Source organism: Gracilinanus agilis, chromosome 1 (assembly GCF_016433145.1).
Source record: "Gracilinanus agilis isolate LMUSP501 chromosome 1, AgileGrace, whole genome shotgun sequence".
Classification (NCBI taxonomy): domain Eukaryota; kingdom Metazoa; phylum Chordata; class Mammalia; order Didelphimorphia; family Didelphidae; genus Gracilinanus; species Gracilinanus agilis.
Genome location: NC_058130.1, coordinates 741,638,289 through 741,658,877, shown reverse-complemented (window position 1 = coordinate 741,658,877; position 20,589 = coordinate 741,638,289). Strand labels below are relative to the sequence as shown.

Sequence of the window (20,589 nt, the reverse complement as noted above, 5' to 3'; positions counted from 1 at the left end):
AGATTTTGCTTTGGAAAAGTTTTATGCTTTCAACATTTCTCTCCTCTCCATTCCATCCATTTCAGACTTGGCATGAATCCTTTCCAGAAGAACCCAAAGCATGCCTCAGTCCTAGCAGAGAGGTAGGTTGCTATGTATTTTTGTGTTGGTTCCTTTGAATCTGAATTCTCTCTGGCTTTTGCCTTAGCTTTCCTGTTTTGGGTCCCTTGAGAGTGTAGAGGCAGGGAAACCACTTATTAGATTGTTATGGTAGTTAAGGCTAGGGTCTGAATTGGGGGTGCCTGTGTAAGTGGAGAGGACAGACCCTGACTATGCTACTAAACTGCATTCCTAAAGCCTTCCATGGCCCTAGAACCCAGTTGATGGCTGGGAGCCTGGGAAATAAAGGATTTTAGCTGTCAAGAAAGTCCTGGGAGAATACAAGCACCTGAAGGCAATGCCAGCAGAGACTGTTTGTTTTATTTTTGTTTTTAAAAGTATATGATTGAGAGCCAGGCCTAGAGACAGGAGGTCCTAGGTTCAAATCCGGCCTCAGACACTTCCCAGCTGTGTGACCCTGGGCAAGTACTTGACCCCCATTGCCTACCCTTACCAATCTTCCACCTATAAGTCAATACACAGAAGTTAAGGGTTTAAAATTAAAAAAAAAAAAAAAAAAGTATATGCAATGCCCAACATAGCGCCAAGGTATGGATGCTTAATAAATCCCACATTTTTCCATTTACTTTCAGTGGAATCAACTATGACAAACCCTTGCCTCCAATTCAGGTGGCATCTTTGCGTGCTGAGCGAATTGCAAAAGAGAAAAAGGTATGCAGTTGTGTTTCAGTCAGACCATATGTTCTATAGCTGGGGGAAAAGTGCTGTTCCTCTCAGGGTATGTGAGGCCCAGAACCCTGGGGAATTGTGTTTGTAGTTGGGAATTCTCTCACATCTTGTGCTTTTTTTTTTTAGGCTTTGGCTGAACAGCAGAGGGCCCAGCAGCAGACTGGAACACAGCCCCCCCAGCAGCAGCAGCAGCCTGGGCAGCAGGGAACAACAGGGCAACAGACAGGCCAGGCCCAGCCTCAGGCCCAGCCTCCTGGGGTTCAACAGCAACAACAGCAGCAGCAGCAACAGCAACAGCAGCAGCAGCAGCAGCAGCAACAGCAACAACAACAACAGCAGCAGCAGCAGCAGCAGCAGCAGCAGCAGCAGCAGCAACAGCAGCAGCAACAGCAGCAGCAACAGCAGCAGCAGCAGCAACAGCAGCAACAGCAGCAAACAAAGGTGCAGACTACAATTACCACTGTGGCCAGCACAGCAGTATTGGTGAGAAGGGAGAAGTGTTTAAAAACAAAAACAGGCAAACAAATGGTTCAAACTAATTAACATGAACCAAAAAAAGAGATGATTCCTTTGTGAAATCATAACATAAACTCACTTTAAAACAGCCTAAATGAAAAATTTTGATAATAATAACACAGAAGAAAGTTTTGGGTAAAAGGCCATTAATGTGTTTTTGGAAAAAGAAATTGATGACAATTGCCTTTGAATGACTTTTCCCTAATGTCCTACCTAGTCTTTATTCACTCTTTAATATGGTTTTATGAATATCTAATATGGCAGTGATGAATTAACCAAGGATAGTGACTGAAAGATGCCTACATTCTAGGCTAATAGACAGCTTCTGAATTCCAGAACCAATTTCTACTTCTTTTCACTTCAATTCATTAAGCACTTAATAAGCCCTGTTCACCAAACACTTTCTCAGTGTTGAGTTTGCAAAGACAAAAATGGAGTTTCCTGCCTTCAAGGATCTTTTCCTGGGGAGAAACAACAGCTACCTAGATAATTCTAGACTATACATACCCATACATATCACACAGACACACACAAAGAAACATACCTCTGACACATGCTGGCTGGGTATATGGGGCAAGGGTTTTATCCTCTGTGGTACAGACATCTCCCCAGGACTAGAAATTATAGAGAAGGTGTTGATCTGCCTTAGTAGAGGGAGTTTTCTTCGGCAGGAGTTACTTAATGACTGTGACACCATAGGGCTAGTCTTGGGCTAGTCTACTGTATACAGATTAAGTGCAAAATAATTCCAGCCATGGGATTGAAGACAGGGATGGAAAATAATATGGAGAATCAGAAAAGATTGTTGGAGGTTGGCTCTTGAAAAAGGGGGTCCAAGAGGTGGAAGTGAGAGGTAAGTGAAGGCAAAGAGGGAGAGATGAAGCAATCTATAGCTCTTGAGTCATCATATGGCTCTTGTATCACAACTCTAAAAACTACCTGCTATAAATCTTTTAATTGGATGTCCCACATTTGGAACATGCAAAATAAAATTAACTCCAACCTCCCCACCCCCACCCCTTCCTTTTCCTCTTTCTACCTTCCCTATTTCTGTTAAGGGTACTACCATTCTACTGGTCATTCTGATTCACAGATCCAGATTCATTTTCATTCTTCTCATCTGGTGGTCCCCCACCCCCAGTCAGTTGCCAAGTCTTGTGTTGATTCTAGCCCTGCAACTCCTCCAAGTTGAACAGGTTTCCTTTCCTCCATTTCCACTGTCAGCATATGGCTTCAGGCCCTTTTGCCTAGGTCATTGTGGTAGCCTTGTCATTATTCTCCTTGCCTTCACTCTCAGTACTCCCAGCCATCCTCCACATAGTGACCAAACTGATATTTTTAAAGCGCAGGTCTGGCCACACATTTTCCATATTGAATAACTGCCATGGGCTTCCTTTTATTCTTTGTCCTGAAACAGTGCTATCTGTTTCTCTAGACATTGTTCCCTCTCCCACCTCTGTGTCTTTGCACATAGTCTGTTACTCTTGCTTAGAGGTGAAGTCAGACACTTCACCTTGCAGAATCACCAGCTTCTTTCCAAATAATTGAGGGGCTGCTTTTCCTGATCTCCTTTGCCATGGTGGGGTTGAATTATCATGCAAATTACTTTGGATTTATTATATATATTTCTCTTCTTTATGATGATGTATATAAGTGTTTTTCTTCAGCAGACTGATTTGAGGGCAGGAATGGTTTCATTTTTGTCCTTGTACAGTGACTAGCATATAGTAGATACTTAAAAAGTGCTTGTTTGGATGGAGTAATTTATGAAAGAGTTGTTATGAAGGTAGAATTAGTCACTAAGGTGGTCTCCTGTCCTTTTCCTTTGATTTCTGACCCTTTATAGAACCTTTGTCAATAATAAAGAAAATCAGATGAGGATCTGTCCTTTTCCTTTCACTTTCATGAACACTCATCAACTCTCGTCAGACTACTCTAGTCTCTCTAATCCTTCCTTCACATAGCTGCCAATTTAATATTACTAGAGCACAAATCTGACTTTGTCACTCCCCTACTCAATAAATCCAGTAGCTTCCTTCTCCTTTTAGAATTAAAAAAAAATCTCTTTGGCATTTAAAACACATTTCAATAGAAAAAACCAAAAAAGAGGCTCATTCTACATTCAAAACAGGATGTGTTTTTTTTTCCCCTTCAGAGTAATACTCTGCCTTGCACCAAACAGATAGAATCTAATAAGAGTAGCTCCAAAAACCTGATACTTAGATTATCTGGGCATTCTGCGGGATGTAGTTCTTTAAATAAGGGCTTAAAATTACATGGTTGTATTTCTTATGAATAATTATAGCTCTTCAGACTTAATCCAAGATGGAGGGAAAGTATTTATCCTTCAAAGGTGCAGAAGTCCTTGCTTCTTCCCTAGTAGCAAATAAGAAATTCACTGATATGATGTCATGAGCTTCTTCCTGTGGGGCCATAGCCAGGGTTAAATTTCCAAAGAACAGGAATATTGATGAGAAAACCATAGGCCATCCCATTAAGTTTTATGTAGTAGAATTTTAGCATAATGGATAATATTTGCCAGAAATTACATTTCTGGGCTGAAGGATGACCCACACTAAAGTGCAGTTTCACTTCAGCTTTTGAACTTATAAGGGACAGGTACAGTAAAGAAAAGAGGGATAGTTTTGTGTATCCTTGAAATTTTCATTTTTAACCTCTTATATCCTTGAGACTGTAATTCTCTTTTTTAAACCCTTATCTTCCATCTTAGAATCAATATGTACCGGTTATGTACCGGTTCCAAGGCAGAAAAGTGGTAAGGACTAGGCAATGGAGGTTTAGTGACTTGCCCAGGGTCACAAGCTAGGAAGTATCAGAGGTCACATTTGAACCCAGAACTTCCTGTCTCTGGGCCTGGCTCTCAATCCACTGAGCCACCTAGCTGCCCCTATAATTTTTTTTGATGAATATTTTGGGCGGTTTCTGGAAGAGATGATTAAGGTGCCTAAATTGTACTAGTGGGAAGAGAGTAGAGCAATGAAAAACTCATTTAATCCTCCCCCTATTCACTTGCATTTATCCCCAGTGCATAATCAAATGATATTTATATAATGAATGTTATGTTGACATGGATTAAAGAAAGTATTTTGTTGTACAGGATTATTCTAGAGCAAGAATTCTTAACTTCAAGTCCACAAACTATTTCAGAGGGTCCATGAACTTAGATAGGAAAAAAAATACAGATAAATTTCAGGAGTTCATGAACTTGGTTAGGAAGAAAATGACATCTTTTTTCCTCCCACTAAACATTTAACTTTTCAGTTGTTTAAAAATCTGATTCTGAGCAGATATCTGTTCCTATATAGGCTTCTTCAGACTGACTGCTAGAGAGTCTCAGGACACACATGATTACTAAACCCCATTCTAGAGACTCACTTTGCAAGACTGATGGAACATTCATTATCATGAGTCACTGGCCAAATTGGAAATAACTTTCTTATGTCAAATATGTTTTATGGCATTTTTTTTTTGTATTTGAGCAATTCAGAATTTTTTAAGCTTCAAAATAATAACTTAAACATTTTAAAGTCACTTTTCTTCTTTTGAAAACAGGCTGGAACAATTAAAACATCAGCTACTGGGACAAGCATGCCAACTGGTAAGATGACTAAGAAAACTTTGAAATAAGAAAGAATGTCCCAGTTTTACATATTTCCTTAAGCACATTTTTTTTTTTTTTGCAGGAACAGTTAGCGGGAATGTTATTGTGAACACAATAGCTGGAGTTCCCGCTGCTACCTTTCAGTCAATTAACAAGCGTATTGCTTCACCAGTTGTGCCTGGAAATTTAACAGTGAGTTATTTTTCAATCTTTTGATGCTAAAATTTGATTGAAGGCCATTATTTTTTTTCTTACCATGTCAGCTAGCAGCTTTTGCATCTTACTCTAGTAAGTGAAGTGAAAAAGAGATTCAGTGATGTAGTGTGCTGAGCTCCCCAGATATAGGGATGCTGGTGAGAGGTCTTCTGATAGGTACTTTCTGTATAGGAATGGAAGCTATTGTTTCTTTAATCCCTAGGGTAATATAGTGGAAAGAACCTGGAACTGCCTAGTCCCATGTTGGCAACTTAAGGCACAAGTGCCAGAGTATGCCAGAGAGGGCTACTTCCTTTCCCTTCTCCATGAATGCCTGAGGACATTTCTCACATCACCAGCTCACCCCTCTGCTCAGCAGCTCAATGGGAGCACTTCCTCCCTCCCCTGTCTGGGGTAAGGCTGGAGGGGGAAGGGTCACCTTCAAGAGTTGCATTTTGGGTACTTGGTCTCTAAGGTCTCTAAAAGGTTTGTCATCACTGACTTAGTCTACGTTCTAGGCCTGGTCTGACTGTTTATTGGCAAGTCACTGGCATTTTGTGAGCCTTGGTTCCTTTATCTCTTAAATGAGGGCAAGTAATTCCTTTCTTTCTCCCAGGATAGCTGTGTGAAAATCGGATGGGATCATACAAAAGGGGGAAGCACTTCGAAACATCAATGTAGCATCTAATCACTATTAAAATAATGAAGATTGCCTTTTCCTTTAAAGCCATATTGCTTGTAGGCAGGAAAAGGGTCCTCTGGCACTTGAAGTCTATCAGGTTCTTCTAACCTCTTCTAACTTTCCCCACTTCTCATTTCACCCACATGCCAGTACATGCACAGACTGCAGTTTAAAATTCTTTAAATCTCTCGAGTCATAGAAATGGGGGAAACATCTCAAGTGCACTGAGTCAGATGTTATCTTGAGGTGTAATGGGAGATATCTGGGCCAGTACCTTATTGGAAGGGAGATAAAATGAAGTTTCTAGGAAACTGTGAAATTACTCTTTTCTATCAAGATAATTCCATAGTTCCAAGCATTTTCCAAGTGTTGGTTAAAAATAAAAATCAGTTTTTCTCCCTTATGTAACACGTACTCAAATTACTAACAATTAATGACTCAATTCAGCAGGTTTGTCTTTTGCTGAAAATGTTGTTAGTATTTAATACTTCTACCCTACAGTAAAAGATCCAAGTGAAGATAGGAGCTCTAAGAAAGAAGACTACCTTGCACTCAGGGGCATTTAATAAATGTGTGTGGAATTGAACAGTGTTTCTGGGCAAGGCTTGTGGTAACAGGAGCATTGTGAGGCCCTGGCCAGTGCATCTATAGATTACCTGAGAGATTCATTGCAGGGGGCAGGAGCTAGGGTAAGAAGGAAGGAAAAAAATCAAACATTTCATCACAAAGAAAACAGTTCTTAATGTGTGACAACACTAAATATTATTTAAGTAGTTATGTTAAGCAAGAAGATAGATTTAGAGAATAGTCAAGATTTCTTGATGCTTAGTGGATAAAAAGAATGTCCTCTAAAGTGAAGGCATGGAGGTGAGGTGGGTCTTAGCATCATCTTGAGTGGTCTCTTCTTAATATAAAAAATTATTTCAATATTTGAGATGGAATTCTTTAATGAAGCATTATTTCATAAATGTGAATGCAGTCATCGATATTTTAAATTGTTGGATTGATACATGATATACTTTTAGTTTATCAGAAACTCCATCCATAGAATTGGAATATAGTCCACTAGTTTGTTTGTATTTGCATGATATTTTTCTTTTGAAGAACTTTGTCATTCATTTTTTCATCATTCTTATTTTTGTTTTTAAAAAACACTTTTTTCCCTTTGAAAAATCTATTTTGAGTTTCAGAGTGCTTCCAAATTGTATGAGGTAAACTGACAGCTTTTCTTTCTGCCTTTTTTAGACAACAGGCAGTGCTTCTCCTGCTCAGGTGGTTCATGCACAGCCTCGGACAGTTGCCACACCTGCTGCATCCACTGAACTGGTCTCACTAGCGTCCACACAGGGGGTTCGAGCGGTCACTTCTGTGACAGCCTCTGCCGTGGTCACCACCAACCTAACTCCTGTGCAGGCTCAGACCAGGTCGTTAGTGACTCAGGTGACTCAAGGTAAAGCTCCATTATACTTCCCTCTCTTGGTAGTCATGCTATTAAAATTCTTACTTATAATCTGCAGACAATGTGGGAAATGGGGTAAGAAGGAAGATGTAGCCCTTTAATAAAAGAAGCATCTTTGTAGCCACAGGAGTTCAGCTTCCTGGCAAAGCAATCACTCCAGCCCATTTCCAGCTTCTCAGACAGCAGCAGCAACAGCAACAGCAGCAGCAGCAGCAGCAACAGCAACAGCAGCAACAGCAGCAGCAGGCAGCTCAGGTTCAAGTCCCACAGATCCAGGGCCAGGCCCAATCCCCTGCCCAGATGAAAGCTATGGGGAAGCTAACACCGGTAAGAAGTGTGTTTCTGACAACTAAAGATGGGAATTTAGCATAACTATTAGCTTGTGTAAAAACAGTGTATGTAGAGTGTTCATTCTCTGATGCCTGAATAATTCAAATTTTTTTCTTGTGTCCTTAAAACTTAGTATTATGTGGGTAAAATCCATTTATATTGTCTTTAAATTCAATTGTTTTACATACAGATGCTGAGTTTATGAATCATTGTTTGTTTTGTTTTGATGTGGGACCTTATATTGTACCTTTCCCAGAGGACCTTTCCTAGTTCTGGAGGCCCTGCTCTTGATTTTTCAGTGTCAGCTTTTCATTTGTATTTAACCTCACCATCCTTTGCATGTCCCAGACCAGTTCATCTTTTGGACTTCAACCATTTCTTCCTTCTCTGGACATGAGAAAACCTGAAAAAGATATGTTTAAACATGTGTATGTATATGTGGAAAGAAGGGACTGTGAAGCAAGAGGAAGAGTGTGCTATGAATGGTCTCCCCTTGTTCCTCAAGGCTTAGTATTCTCATATCCTTGGCCTTAACCTTGTCCCAGTCTCTCTGTGTCTCCCTGGATCCTTTACTTTGATCTAATTTTAACCCTTTTCTGCCTCCTCCCTATAAAGATCTCTTTTCAGCAGATACTCCCATACAATAATGGGAATTAATTTGGTGACACCTTAATGGGGCATCTTTGGGAAAGTGCCTTAGTCAAAGCAATGCATTTCTGAGGGAAGACTTTCAGGCATCATGGACAAACTGGTGAGGAAATATTTTGGGGAAGGCTGATCATATGCTGTTATCATTCTTAAAAGTTGCTTTTTATGATCCAGAGACTAATAAAGATACCTAGTCTTTCTAAACAATAAAAAAATTTTTTTTTTTAGTGTTTCTTCATAAGAGAGTGTACCCATTCAGAATCCTACATTAATTGTGAAGATAAAAGAGAAGCACTTGGAGGCAGCTAGTGTGGGTAGAGAGCCAGACCTGGAGATGGGAGGGCCTGGTTTCAAATTTGGCCTCAGGCACGTCCTAACTGTGTGACTATGGGCAAGTCACTTAACCCTAATTACTTAGCCATTACTGCTCTCCTGCAAGGGTTTAAAAAAATAAAAAGAAAGAGAAACATTTAGTCTTAGGATGAGACACTCCTAACCCCCACGCCCCCACCAAGCTTTAGCTTTAGCTTGAACTACTGTCTCTCTGAGAAGGACCCAGACTAACCTAACTAGGGTGGAGGTTTTATATAAACCAAACTCATTAATCAGTAAATATGTGTTAAATGACTAAAATGTGCCAAGCACTGTGCTAAACTTGGGGGATACAAAAAGGCAAAAGACAGATATGCCTGCTCTCAAGGAGCTCATGATCTTTTGGGGGAAGAGGAGACAATATGAAAAGAAAGGAAACTATAGAAAAGATAAATAAAAAACAATTACTAGTTGGAAGGCACTAGAACAAAAAGGGGTTGGGAAAGTCTTCCTCTAGAACAGTGATGGGCAAACTATTCTCCTCGGACCAGATCCAGGCCATAGTTTGCCCATCACTGCCTTAAGCAATTCCCTAATCACTACATTTGGATGCCCATCATTGCTCTAAAAGGAATTTTAGTTGAGACTGAAAGGAAGCCAGGAAATTGAATAGGTAGAGGTAGGCAGGAACCATGTCCTATAAGTTGTTGTTTTAAATAACTCTTTCTCTTGTAAACATAAGAACTGTTGAATTAAATAAGTTCTTGATATCTTCTGTTTTTACATCATTTGTGTTTTACAATGTATCTTTCCTCCTGCCCTTCCCAGAAGGGTATCTCTTAAATTTATAACAAAGAAGAAAAGAAGAGGAAACAAAGTAATTGAGGAAAAGTATCACTTTAGCCAAGTAGGACATTATGTAGTATTCCATGCTCATAGTTCCCATGTCTTCAGAGGTGGTAGAAAGTACCTTCTCATTTCTGGGGCCAAGGTTGGTTATTATTATTTCTTACTCTTTAGTGTTATGGCTTTGGTGTTGTTCTTTATGTTGTACTCCTTTTATACATTATATTCCCAGTTCTGATTTACTTCAGTTTGCATTACTTCATATAAATTTCCAGACTTTTCTGCTTTCTACATTCATCCTATTATTGTTTCTTATAGTAACAAAATATTTCATTATATTCATGTGCCACAACTTGTTTAGCCATTCCCTAATTGATGGGCATCTGCTTTGTTTCCAATTCTTTGCAAATGCAAAAAATGTTGCTATAAATTTTTTGGTGTATATATAGAACTTTTCTTTTTGTCATTGGCTTCCTTTAGGTGGTAAGATCTCAGAATAAAAGGGTATGAACGTTTTTGTCACTTAGCATAATTCCAAATTAATTTAAAGAATGATTGAACCATTTTATAGTTCAATGGTGAGCAGTCTTAGTTGTTTGGGTTTTTTTTTTTTTTAACATAATAATCCTTACCTTCTGCCTTGAGCAGAAGAGTGGTAAGGGCTAGGCAATGAGGGTTAAGTGACTTGCCCAGGGTTGCACAGCTAGGAAGTATCGGAGGCCAGTTTTGAATCTAGGATCTCCTGTCTCTAGGCCAGCTCTCAACCCACTGAGCTACCCAGCTGCCCCCGAGCAGTCTTAGTTTTAAAGAAAATGTATTTCTTGATTTATATGATGAAAGCACAATTTGCTTAATTAAATTTTTGGTGACACCTGGGAATATTGATTTATTCTTTTCATGGATTGCTAATCAATTATATAATATGTTTTATAGTTTATTGGGTAAAGTTCATAAATTTAGTTTCATAAATGTAAAGTTCTTGATAGTTCCAAATTACTCTCAGTTCTGAGAGGTATTACATCTGTTCTCTTGAGTCATAAAATCCCAGGATGCCAATAAGTTCTCAAATCCTTACATATGGAAAGCACTTACAAAACCTTAAGGCAGAGTATATGTGTATATATATGTAATTGATCAGATTAATGATTATATTCGCTTTAAGTATTAAGACTTAATTTATGCATATGGACTTAATATCAGTTTGTATACAGTTTTCAGGGGAATGAGTTTTACAATTTAAACATTTTGCATGATAGTGGACAAATCTATTTGTTCTTAGGAACACCTGATCAAAATGCAGAAACAGAAACTCCAGCTGCCCCCACAGTCAGGACCTCAGCAGCAGGCTCAGCCAGGAGCCCAGCCACAGGCAACCCAAGTACAGGTACAGCAGCAGCAACAGCAGACCCCACAGCTGGCAACAGTGGCAGCCCCAAGGCCTGGGGCTCTTCTCACGGGCACAACTGTAGCCAACCTCCAAGTTGCTCGTCTTGTAAGTTCTAATTTATTGTGGTTCATTTGGGGGAGACCAGTCTCTAGACCTAAGACTTTTAAAGATCAGTAGAGAACATGTCTGAGTTCCTGAAGAGGAGCGGTACAAGTAAGAACTGTAGGAGCACTTGAACATAGGCCAGCATAGTTCGGGAAGGTTTTAAAGAAGCAGTGGGACCTGAGACTCACCTTAATAGGATGATTGCTAGCTGGAGAGGACATGATGGATGAATGGGAGACAAAATTGGAAAGCTAGTTTAAGGCAACAAAATGCCAGGCCTTGGATTTTGGATTATAGTAATGATAAGTCTTTGAAGGTGTGGGAAAAACAATCTATACTCTTCCTTTGACCTTTTCAGAGGCAATTTATTACTAATAACATTTGAAATGTAGCTAGGTGGCTCAGTGGATTGAGAGCCAGGCCCAGAGATGGGAAGTTCAAATGTGACTTTAGACACTTCCTAGCTGTGTGACTCTGGGTAAGTCTTTTAATTCCCATTGCCTATCCCTTACCATTCTTCTGCCTTGTAACCAGTACACAGTATTGATTCTAAAGATAGAAGGTAGGGGTTTAATAATAGTAATAAACATTGATGTTTGGAGACAAGTTTTACAGGTAGAGTTCTGCCTGCTGATTTTGGGAACCTTTATGTCTCATACAACTTCCAGTTTACATTTTCTAGTAATCTTTAAATAAAAGATGTCTGCATAAAAGTAAGAGAAATCTACATAGTTTAATTTCAGGATTTTTGATTTACCAGGCAGAATAGTAGGAGTATTAATGTTCTTCTCCCTTTGGAGGAAATGCCTTCCTGAAACCGACTAACCTTAAACTAATAACATTTCCTCTTTCAATTTGGTCAGCCATAAACAAAGGATTTGAGACTAGACCTATAATTTCATTGATGTAAGGAACTCCTAGTTGAGGAAACTGTCTACCATTGTAGGTCAGTGTCTTCCCTGCACCCCAGAGTACTAACTAGGCTGTTAGCTAGAACTGTGAGAGGTTAAGTGACTTGCCTAGAGTTCTACAGCCAGTATGTTAAGAGATGAAACTTGAATCTGTGTCTTCCTCTAAGGCTAGAAAAGACATTCTTATTCATAGTTTGGTTTTCATCATCAGAAGACTAGGTGAAAAGTGACATAGTCTTGGGGGCCTAAGAGTCTCTTCCTAAATCAATTATCTTCTATCCCTTCAAGCTATTGTTCAATCTCTCATCCCTTTCTTAGCTAGATTCTTAGAAAAAGCTGTCTGCAGCAGTACTTCCATTTCTTCTCCTCTTACTCAGCCTTTGCAGTCTGAAAACTGAAACAGCTCTTTCCAAAGTTATCAGTAACCTTTTAATTATTGATCATCTTTCCTTGGTTATTCTACTTTTTGGCACTTCTGCTGCAATTAACCAAGTTGCCCACTATCTTCTCCTCTCTGGATTTTTGAGACATGACTTTTTCCTGGTTTTTCTTACTGTCTGACATCTCTTTCTTATTCTCTTTTGCTGATTCATCATCCATATCAGGTCATATGTGGGGTGGCCTTCTTCTCTCTGGATACCTTCTCTGTGACCTTATCAGTTTCTAGAAGTTCAATTACCATCTCAGTATATAGATGACTTCCAGATCTGTGTAGGTAGCTGCACCTGCATTCTCTCCCATGCTTTTCAAGCATTTCAAATGGGACGTCCCAGATACATCTTAAACTCAACATATCCTAAATTGAATACATTCTCTTTCCTTTCCAAATTTATCCCTCTTTCAAACTTCCTTTTTCTAAAAGTAAGCTATTATTTTTTGGAAAAAAAAAAAAACAACCCTTACTTTCCATCTTAGAATCAATATTGTATATTGGCTCCAGGGTGGGGAGTGGGGGGTGGGGTAATGAGAGTTAGTGACTTGCCCAGGGTCACACAGTTAGGAAGGGTCTGAGACCAAATTTGAACCCAAGACCTCCCATCTCTAGGCCTGCCTCTCAATCCACTAAGCCACCTACCTGTCCCCCGAACTTCCTTTTTCTGAAAAGAGTCTCATCATTTTTCCAGTGGGCTGCTGGTATTATCTGCCTTCAGCCCCTCATTGCTCTCAGCTCTCACATATCCAATTAGCAGGATTTGCCATTTTTGCCTCTATAACATCTTTAATCTGAACCCTTCTTTCTAGTCACCTAACCATGACTTTAATTCAAGTCCTTGTTACCTTTGATCTATAGCAGTGATGGGCAAACTACAGCCAGCCCCGGCCCCCTGAAATGTTCTATCCGCCATGCGACATTATACCTAATCTGACAAATACAATGAGTAGGATACTATATAGCAGGGGTCGGCAACGTATGGCTCTCGAGCCATATCTGGTTCTTTTGAGGGCCACATATGGCTCTTTCTGCAGGAGCCATAAAGTCAATTTTTTTTCAGGCGCTGTTACAGGAGCGGCACTGTGAGCACTGTACAGCTCTCATGAAACTACATTTTAAAAAATGTGGCGTTTATGGCTCTCATGGCCAAAAAGTTTGCCGACCCCTGCTATACAGTGAAACTTTGAAAGAGTTGTCTTAGAAACAGACTGACAGATAAGCATTTCCTTTCCTTTGGTCCCCTCTTTAAAAAGTTTGCCCATCACTGGTCTATACTAGTGAAGTGACTTCCTGGTTGTTCTCCCTGCTTCAGGTCTCTCCCAGTTCTTCCAGTCTCCTCCATTGCATAAAGCTGTCAGACTGATCGTCGTTAAGTACAACTCTTTCTTTGCCATTCTCTAGTCAGTATACTTCAATGGCCCCTTATTGCTTCTGGGATCAAATAGAAGCTTCTTTGGTTTTTAAAGCTCTTCATGATGAGGACCAACAAAACCTCCCTTTTCAGCTTCATTGTGCATTACTCTACTTTCAGCAATGGCTGCTCGAGGCAAACTGACTTTCTCTCTGTTCTCCTCAGCTCTCCATGCTCTCTTTCTGTGCTTCATGGTATCTCTGTCTTGAGTGCACTCCCTCCCTCCTTACCTCTGCTTTGGAGATTTTCTCTCTCCCTTCAAGGTGCAGTTCAAGAACCACCTTTTTCAAAGATGTCTTTTTCTGATGATTCCTCTCATTTTCTAGTGTCTATTTCTCCTCTGGTATTTATTCTCTCCGTGAGTGTGTATCATAGATAGCCTTATGTGGGATAGTTTCTCCCCCAATAGAATGTAAGATCCCTTGAGAATAGGGATTGTTTTTTTCTTTGGATTTGTATTCCTAGGGCCTAGCATATTGGCTAGCATGTAGTAGGCCCCTAATAAGCTAATTGATTGGCTAAGCCACTGATTCAAAGAAAATGATTAGATCAGATATAAGGGAGGCCAAGAACTCAAGATATTGACATTGTTGTGTCATTTCTTAATTTTTACAACACAATTTATGCTTTAGTGTTCTGTGCTTCCACAAAGGATTTTAAGCAAAGGAAGAGAGGTTAATGAAGTAAAAGTTGTTTTTTAGTAATATTGATTTTTTTAAAAAAAGATGAATGATTCAATAAGAAGGATGAGAGCAGAGGGTTTACTGTTGGAAGACTAGAAAGTAAATTAATACAGTAATCACAGTGGGAGTTTGAGGACCTAGGATTCATTGTAGTAGCAGTAGGTATGGAAAGGAAGAGCTTCAGAGGAGAAATAACAGAAATCTTGGGAATTGGAAATAAGCATAGAAGAGATAATAAATTCCCCTATCAGTCTATCTTTTCTAACTTTCTTATCAATTTCTTCATTTTTATACCTATTGCCACTATTGTAAAGGCCCTCTTTCACATAGGGATTATTGGAGTAACTCGCTTCATTATCTTTCTACAATACACAGATACTCTGTTCCAATCTATCTTGTAAATCACTTCCATTTTAATGCTTTTATATCTGTTTCATTTTCTAAAATTCAGTACATATCATGTTATTTCCTTGCTCTCAAATCTTCAAAGTATTACCATTATCTATTGAATAAAGTCTAAAATTCTTAGCCTGGCATTCAAGATTACTTAAAAAATTTGAGTCCATGTGGCAGTATGGTATATAGTTAAATTCCAATCCATGTCTAATGTTGTAATGAGATAATTTTACTATAATCATGTTCATATGTATGTGGGAAACCAGCAGTGTGGTGAGATAGGATAAGGAATCTAGGCTTTTCCTGTATCATTTCTGTCATTTGTACTTTTTGGCTAGGTGACACTAGCCATAAAATATATGCATCATAGTTTTTTGATATGATGAAAGCTAGAGAATTCTGAGCTTTTCCTAAATAATACATTATTTCTCATTGTTTAGACTCGGGTTCCTACATCACAGTTACAAGCTCAGGGTCAGATCCAAGCCCAAACAACTCAGACAGCTCAAGTGGCTTTGGCAAAACCACCAGTTGTATCTGTTCCAGCAGCTGTTGTATCATCAGCTGGGGTCACAACACTTCCTATGAATGTTGCTGGCATTAGTGTTGCTATTGGACAGCCACAGAAAACAGCAGGTACTTCTGAAAATTCTTCCAACTGTAATTTTTGAAAAGTGGTCCCTTCTCTAGTTTTCACTCTATTGCTAACTTTGCTTTTGTTGTTGGGAGTAGTTACCAAGTTTATAGGCTTTTGAAAAAATATTTTTATTGGTTGCTGTATATCAGTATGAACTTGTAAAACTTTTATTAAGTGTAATTATTCATAGTTATCTCATTTGAGAGGCAGTGTAGTATAAAGGATAGAGAATAGGCCTTGGAGTCGTAGTCTTCCATCCTGCCTCTTGACATATACTAGCTGTGTGATCCTGGGTAAATCACTTAACCTCTCTATGCCCCAGGTAACTCCTTAAGATTTAAGTTATAGATGAGTTACTGATCTGCACCATTAGGTTTCCACATGTCAAGTTCCCTTCACTGATGAAATAAGAGGTCTGAACCAGGACTTTAAAAAATGTTGTGCTTAGCCATCAGCTAATTGGATAAAAGAGGAATGCAACTTCCAGTTTCAAAAGTCATTAATAAAAAGGTAACCAGGGGGCAGCGAGGTGGCTCAGTGGATCAAGAGCCAGACCTAAACACGGGAGGTCCTCCGTTCAAATCTGGCCTCAGACACTTCCTAGCTGTGTGACCCTGGGCAAGTCACTTAACCCCATTGCCTAACTCTTCCTGCTCTTCTGCCTTGGAACCTTATATAGTATTGATTCTAAGATGGAAGGTAAGGGTTTAAAAAAGAGATAACTAAAATTTCCATCAACAAAAATAACCTTCAGCATAGTTGTAGGCCTTGATTCTCAGGCTTCCTGTTGGGTAGCATCCAGTATGTGACTCAGCAAGTGGAGAAGATGTATTCACCAGTTTGGTCTGAGATTCTTAACAAAATGTTTGATGATTTGTAGGGCAAACCGTGGTTGCACAACCTGTTCATGTCCAGCAGCTTTTGAAGCTCAAGCAACAAGCTGTTCAACAGCAGAAAGCCATCCAGCCCCAGGTGGCTCAAGGTCAAACTCCTGTACCACAAAAGGTATTTTAACTCTTTGGTGCTCATCTAGAGAGCAATATTTTTTCTTTCCTTTTTAGCTGGGTTCATACCTAGGGCTACAACACATGTCAAAAGTGAGTGCTTTTGAGTGTTATTCACATGGACTCTCCAGACCTTCTCTCTTCTCTCCCCCCACACCGCTATTTAAAACAAAAATTCTTTTTTTTATTCTTAAAAAAATTTTTTTAGAAAGCTTTGGCAGTTCTGTAAATCTTTTACTTATAGAACAGACAGTAGACTACATGTAGTCTTTAAAATATAACTTTCCAGATAAATGTTGATGATTTTTTGTTGTTGTTGTTGTCTACATCAACTCAAGCTGTCTTCCAATTTGTGAAGGGGCTGAGATCTGAGATAGTGGAAAGATTTGTTTATTTTGATGAAATTAGAGATCTTCAAAGTAAGAAGCAATCTAAAAATTATGTTCCCTTTGATTTTTTTAATTGGCTGGTATCTTTGTATGTGGTAAACTTTTAAAAAATTAGAATTTAGGGGGCAGCTGGGTAGCTCAGTGGATTGAGAGCCAGGCCTAGAGACGGGAGGTCCTATGTTCAAGTCTGACCTCAGACACTTCCCAGCTGTGTGACTCTGGGCAAGTCACTTGACCCCCATTGCCTACCCTTACCACTCTTCTGCCTTGGAGCCAGTACACAATATTGACTCCCAAGATGGAAGGTAAGGTTTTAAAAAAAAAATTAGAACTTAATTAGCATTGTTTAGAATCATGTCTTTCTTTCCAGATAACTGCACAACAGATAACAGCCCAAGGCCAACAACAGAAAGTAACCTATGCTACCCAGCCAGCAATTAAAACCCAGTTTCTTACTACACCTATTTCGCAGGCTCAGAAATTAGCAGGGACCCAGCAAGTACAGACCCAGATACAAGTGAGTATCTCTTAGCATGTTTGGTATTGTGGCTGATCTGTATCTTTATTTTTCTGTTAACTGTATGATATTTTCCATAGCAGTTATTTTGGACATATGTACAATCTGTAAAACTAGGAAGCTTAGGTTATATTTCTTTCCAACTTTAGGTTATAATGAAAGAATCAACACTTGGTGAGGATTCATTCAAATTACAAGGAAATCTTGTAAATTGGACCTTGGTGGTAGAAATTGAGAATAGAGGCATCGAGGTGGCTCAGTGGCTAGAGCTTTAGGCCTAGAGTTGGGAGGTCCTAGGCTCAAATGTGGCCACAGGCTAGCTGTTTGACTCCCAGGCAAGTCATTCAAAACCAGTTGCCTACCCTTTGGCCTTCTGTCTTGGAATCAATAAGTAATTGAGGATGAAAGTAAAGGTTAAAAAAAAAAGGGAATTAAAGTGAAAGAAAGGATGCTGGTTAGTAGGTACAGTGTATGTGAATTTCTTGTAATCAGACTTTTTTATCTTGAAGGTTGCAAAGCTTCCTCAAGTAGTCCAACAGCAAACAGCTGTGGCCAGTATTCAGCAAGTGGCATCTGCTTCTCAGCAGGTAAGATCTAAAAATAGCTTGATAATATTGAAATTCACATGGCCTTTTTTTTTTTAAATTAAATGTGTGAATATAGCTTTAGACTTACTTTCAGTCCTTTTTATGAAGTCCAGAATAATCGGTGTTCTGATTCATGGTCATCTTTTTTGGCTCCATGAAAATGGAGTCTTAATTTAAAAAGGGCCCAAGTTTTCTGTACTCAAATAGTTTGTGGACCTCAACAGCGTGGGTACTCTCTCCAGGTATGCAGATTGCCACCCATTTGTGCCTGCCCATTCTGTTCACTCAGCGTGCAGATGGCCTTCCTCTATTCCTCTTGATGTGGCCAAGATGCCCATGGAACATGCAGGCTGCCCCTTGGTTACCCTTTTCCCCATCACAGGACTGGCCCAGTTTCTTTCTTACACATACATTTCTTTTCATGACATCCTTTCCACCATTTCTCCATCACAGCTTACATGTGCTCTGTTGCAGGCTGCTCGCCCCTGCTGGGGCCCTCCATTGCCTTTGGGGTGAACCTCAACTCCGTGACTGACAGCTGTGCCACAGTATCTATTTAAAAAACAATTTCTGACAAAATTTGTTATATTCCTCTTATAATTAAATCCTAGCACAGATGCAGGCAAGCAAAAGCATCTTAAGCTTTGTAGAAGTAGACCATGTGTTCATTTCCTGGATGAGGTCTTTTGTCATCTTTTTCTCAAGAACATAAAGTCTTGACAGCATATATTCTTTTGTTTTACTTAGTGTCACAAAATGGCAGTTATGGCCATTCAGACTACCTGGGGACTATGTAAAAGCCTGGATTTTGTTGTTTCCTTCTTTACATATTGCTGGAAGCCAAAGGCCTCACTTTAAATGAATTCCTTAACAAAAATTTATTAATCCTCTACTATGTGCAAGACCCTGTACTAGGTTCTAGAGCTAGAAAGTCAAAATCAGAATAGTTCCTGCCCCTAAGGAACTGATATTTTACTGGAGAAGGGGTAGAGGAAATAGAGAACATGTATGGCTTTAATCTGTCAGTTTTATGGTTTCATAATTGCATACATGGAATGAGCCAGTGTGGCACAGTCAGAGGACACAGGGTTGGAAGTCACTGGACCTTGGGGAGACACTTCCACCCTGTGTAACCTTAGATAAGTCATTCCCCGCTCTGGGACTGAGTTTCCTCAGGTGTACCATGACGGGGTTGGAATGATGAAGGGAAGCCCAAGGCTCCCTTTCACCTTTACATCTAGGAACTAAGAGTTTTCAAAGAGCCTCCTCATTTAGTTTTCTCTCCCAGAGGCCCGAGCCACACCCTTTTTTTTTTTTTTTTTGTTTCTGTTGTAGCATATTCATAACATATGTGAGATTTTTCAGTTAGCTTGTCTTTTCTTTTCTCTGGGCTAGGCGTCACCACAGACCGTGACACTCTCTCAAGCAACAACTGCAGGTCAGCAGGTCCAAATGATCCCTGCAGTGACTGCAACAGCTCAGGTGGTTCAGCAGAAACTCCTCCAACAGCAGGTGGTGACAACAGCCTCCACGCAGCTTCAGGCCCCAGGTGTACCCAACCCCGCCCAGGGGCCAGCCAGCTCTGATGGCCAGAGTCAGCAGGCTAAGTTACAAATGAGAATGTCGACTGTCAGGTTAAAGACAGCTAACAAGCCTAGTTGAGCCAAGCATGGGAAAAGCGGGGATATTTGTTTTCTTTGGTCAAGCTCCAGCTGCAAAATAGGCACACCCTTATATTTCATGGTCTTAAGGCAGAAAACCACTGTCTTCATAGAGGACATTTTATTTATTTCTGAACCTTGGAAACCTTCTCACCCAAAACACCCGACCTTTGGAAAACTCTTGTCAAAACAAAGTAGTGTAATTATTTTATTAAAGTGTATCCTTCTCTTACAGAAAAGTGATCCTTCCTGAAAGCCTCTCTGTACTGTATTAACTAATGGAAACAGTGACCATGGTGATCAGTACTCTCCTTCTTCATTCATGGCAGTGTTTTCTCCAGAGCACTAGTACTGGGTTTTGATAGCCACTTAGTAGAATTTCTTTGTAGTAATACAATATTTTGCACATTACATTTGTGCTAATTAGTTTGTGCAGTGAGTCATAAAATGGAAAGTCTTTTTAAAACTTAAAAAAAGATTCTAGATAAGACTTTAATTCTTTCACCTTATCCAGAAAAGACAAACCATGGTCCTTTTAGTAGAGGGAACAGCTAGAGTCAGTCACCTGTAATTGAGTTTTCATTCCAAAGAGTAGCCATTGTGTTCTGTGCTTTCTAAAAGTGATTTGTTTTCATACTTTTAAAGGAAATGTTTGGTAATGCTATCCATCTAAGCACATTCTAGGTGCATTCCCTGTATTTTGTCTATTGGCTTATTTAACATGCATTGGGCTGCTTCAGACTGGTTCAGGGAAATGTTGGGATTCTGATGTCTTGAACTAGTTAGGGCTAAAGTGCCAGAGAAGTGTCATAGGCACCACCTGTTTTATTGCTGTATAATTTATGGTGACCTTAGTCTCAGTGTATGTAGAATGAGAGCTAGATGGAGAAATGAGAGTAGGAATGGCAAGAACATCATGATGTCCGAGCTTTGGGGAGCTGAGAAACTTTATATATAAATAAATATATGTGTATATATATATATATGTATATATATATACATATATATATATATATGTATGTAGGTGGAG

At 39.5% G+C, this 20,589-nt stretch overlaps 1 protein-coding gene across 1 annotated transcript in view; it reads left to right on the top strand.

Moving 5' to 3' along the window:
• The window catches only part of EP400 (E1A binding protein p400), a 129,382-nt gene extending 109,490 nt beyond the window's left edge, over positions 1-19,892 (top strand). Inside the window, exons 42-55 of the mRNA XM_044685391.1 lie at positions 66-122; positions 732-810; positions 955-1,122; positions 1,243-1,311; positions 4,918-4,963; positions 5,049-5,158; positions 7,089-7,293; positions 7,424-7,629; positions 10,718-10,930; positions 15,205-15,400; positions 16,282-16,406; positions 17,165-17,311; positions 17,821-17,898; positions 19,294-19,892. Of these exons, the coding sequence (XP_044541326.1) occupies positions 66-122; positions 732-810; positions 955-1,122; positions 1,243-1,311; positions 4,918-4,963; positions 5,049-5,158; positions 7,089-7,293; positions 7,424-7,629; positions 10,718-10,930; positions 15,205-15,400; positions 16,282-16,406; positions 17,165-17,311; positions 17,821-17,898; positions 19,294-19,560 (1,966 nt within the window). The 3' untranslated portion in view covers positions 19,561-19,892. The remainder of the gene's footprint in view (positions 1-65; positions 123-731; positions 811-954; positions 1,123-1,242; positions 1,312-4,917; positions 4,964-5,048; positions 5,159-7,088; positions 7,294-7,423; positions 7,630-10,717; positions 10,931-15,204; positions 15,401-16,281; positions 16,407-17,164; positions 17,312-17,820; positions 17,899-19,293) is intronic.
• Positions 19,893-20,589: the final 697 nt, after the last annotated feature.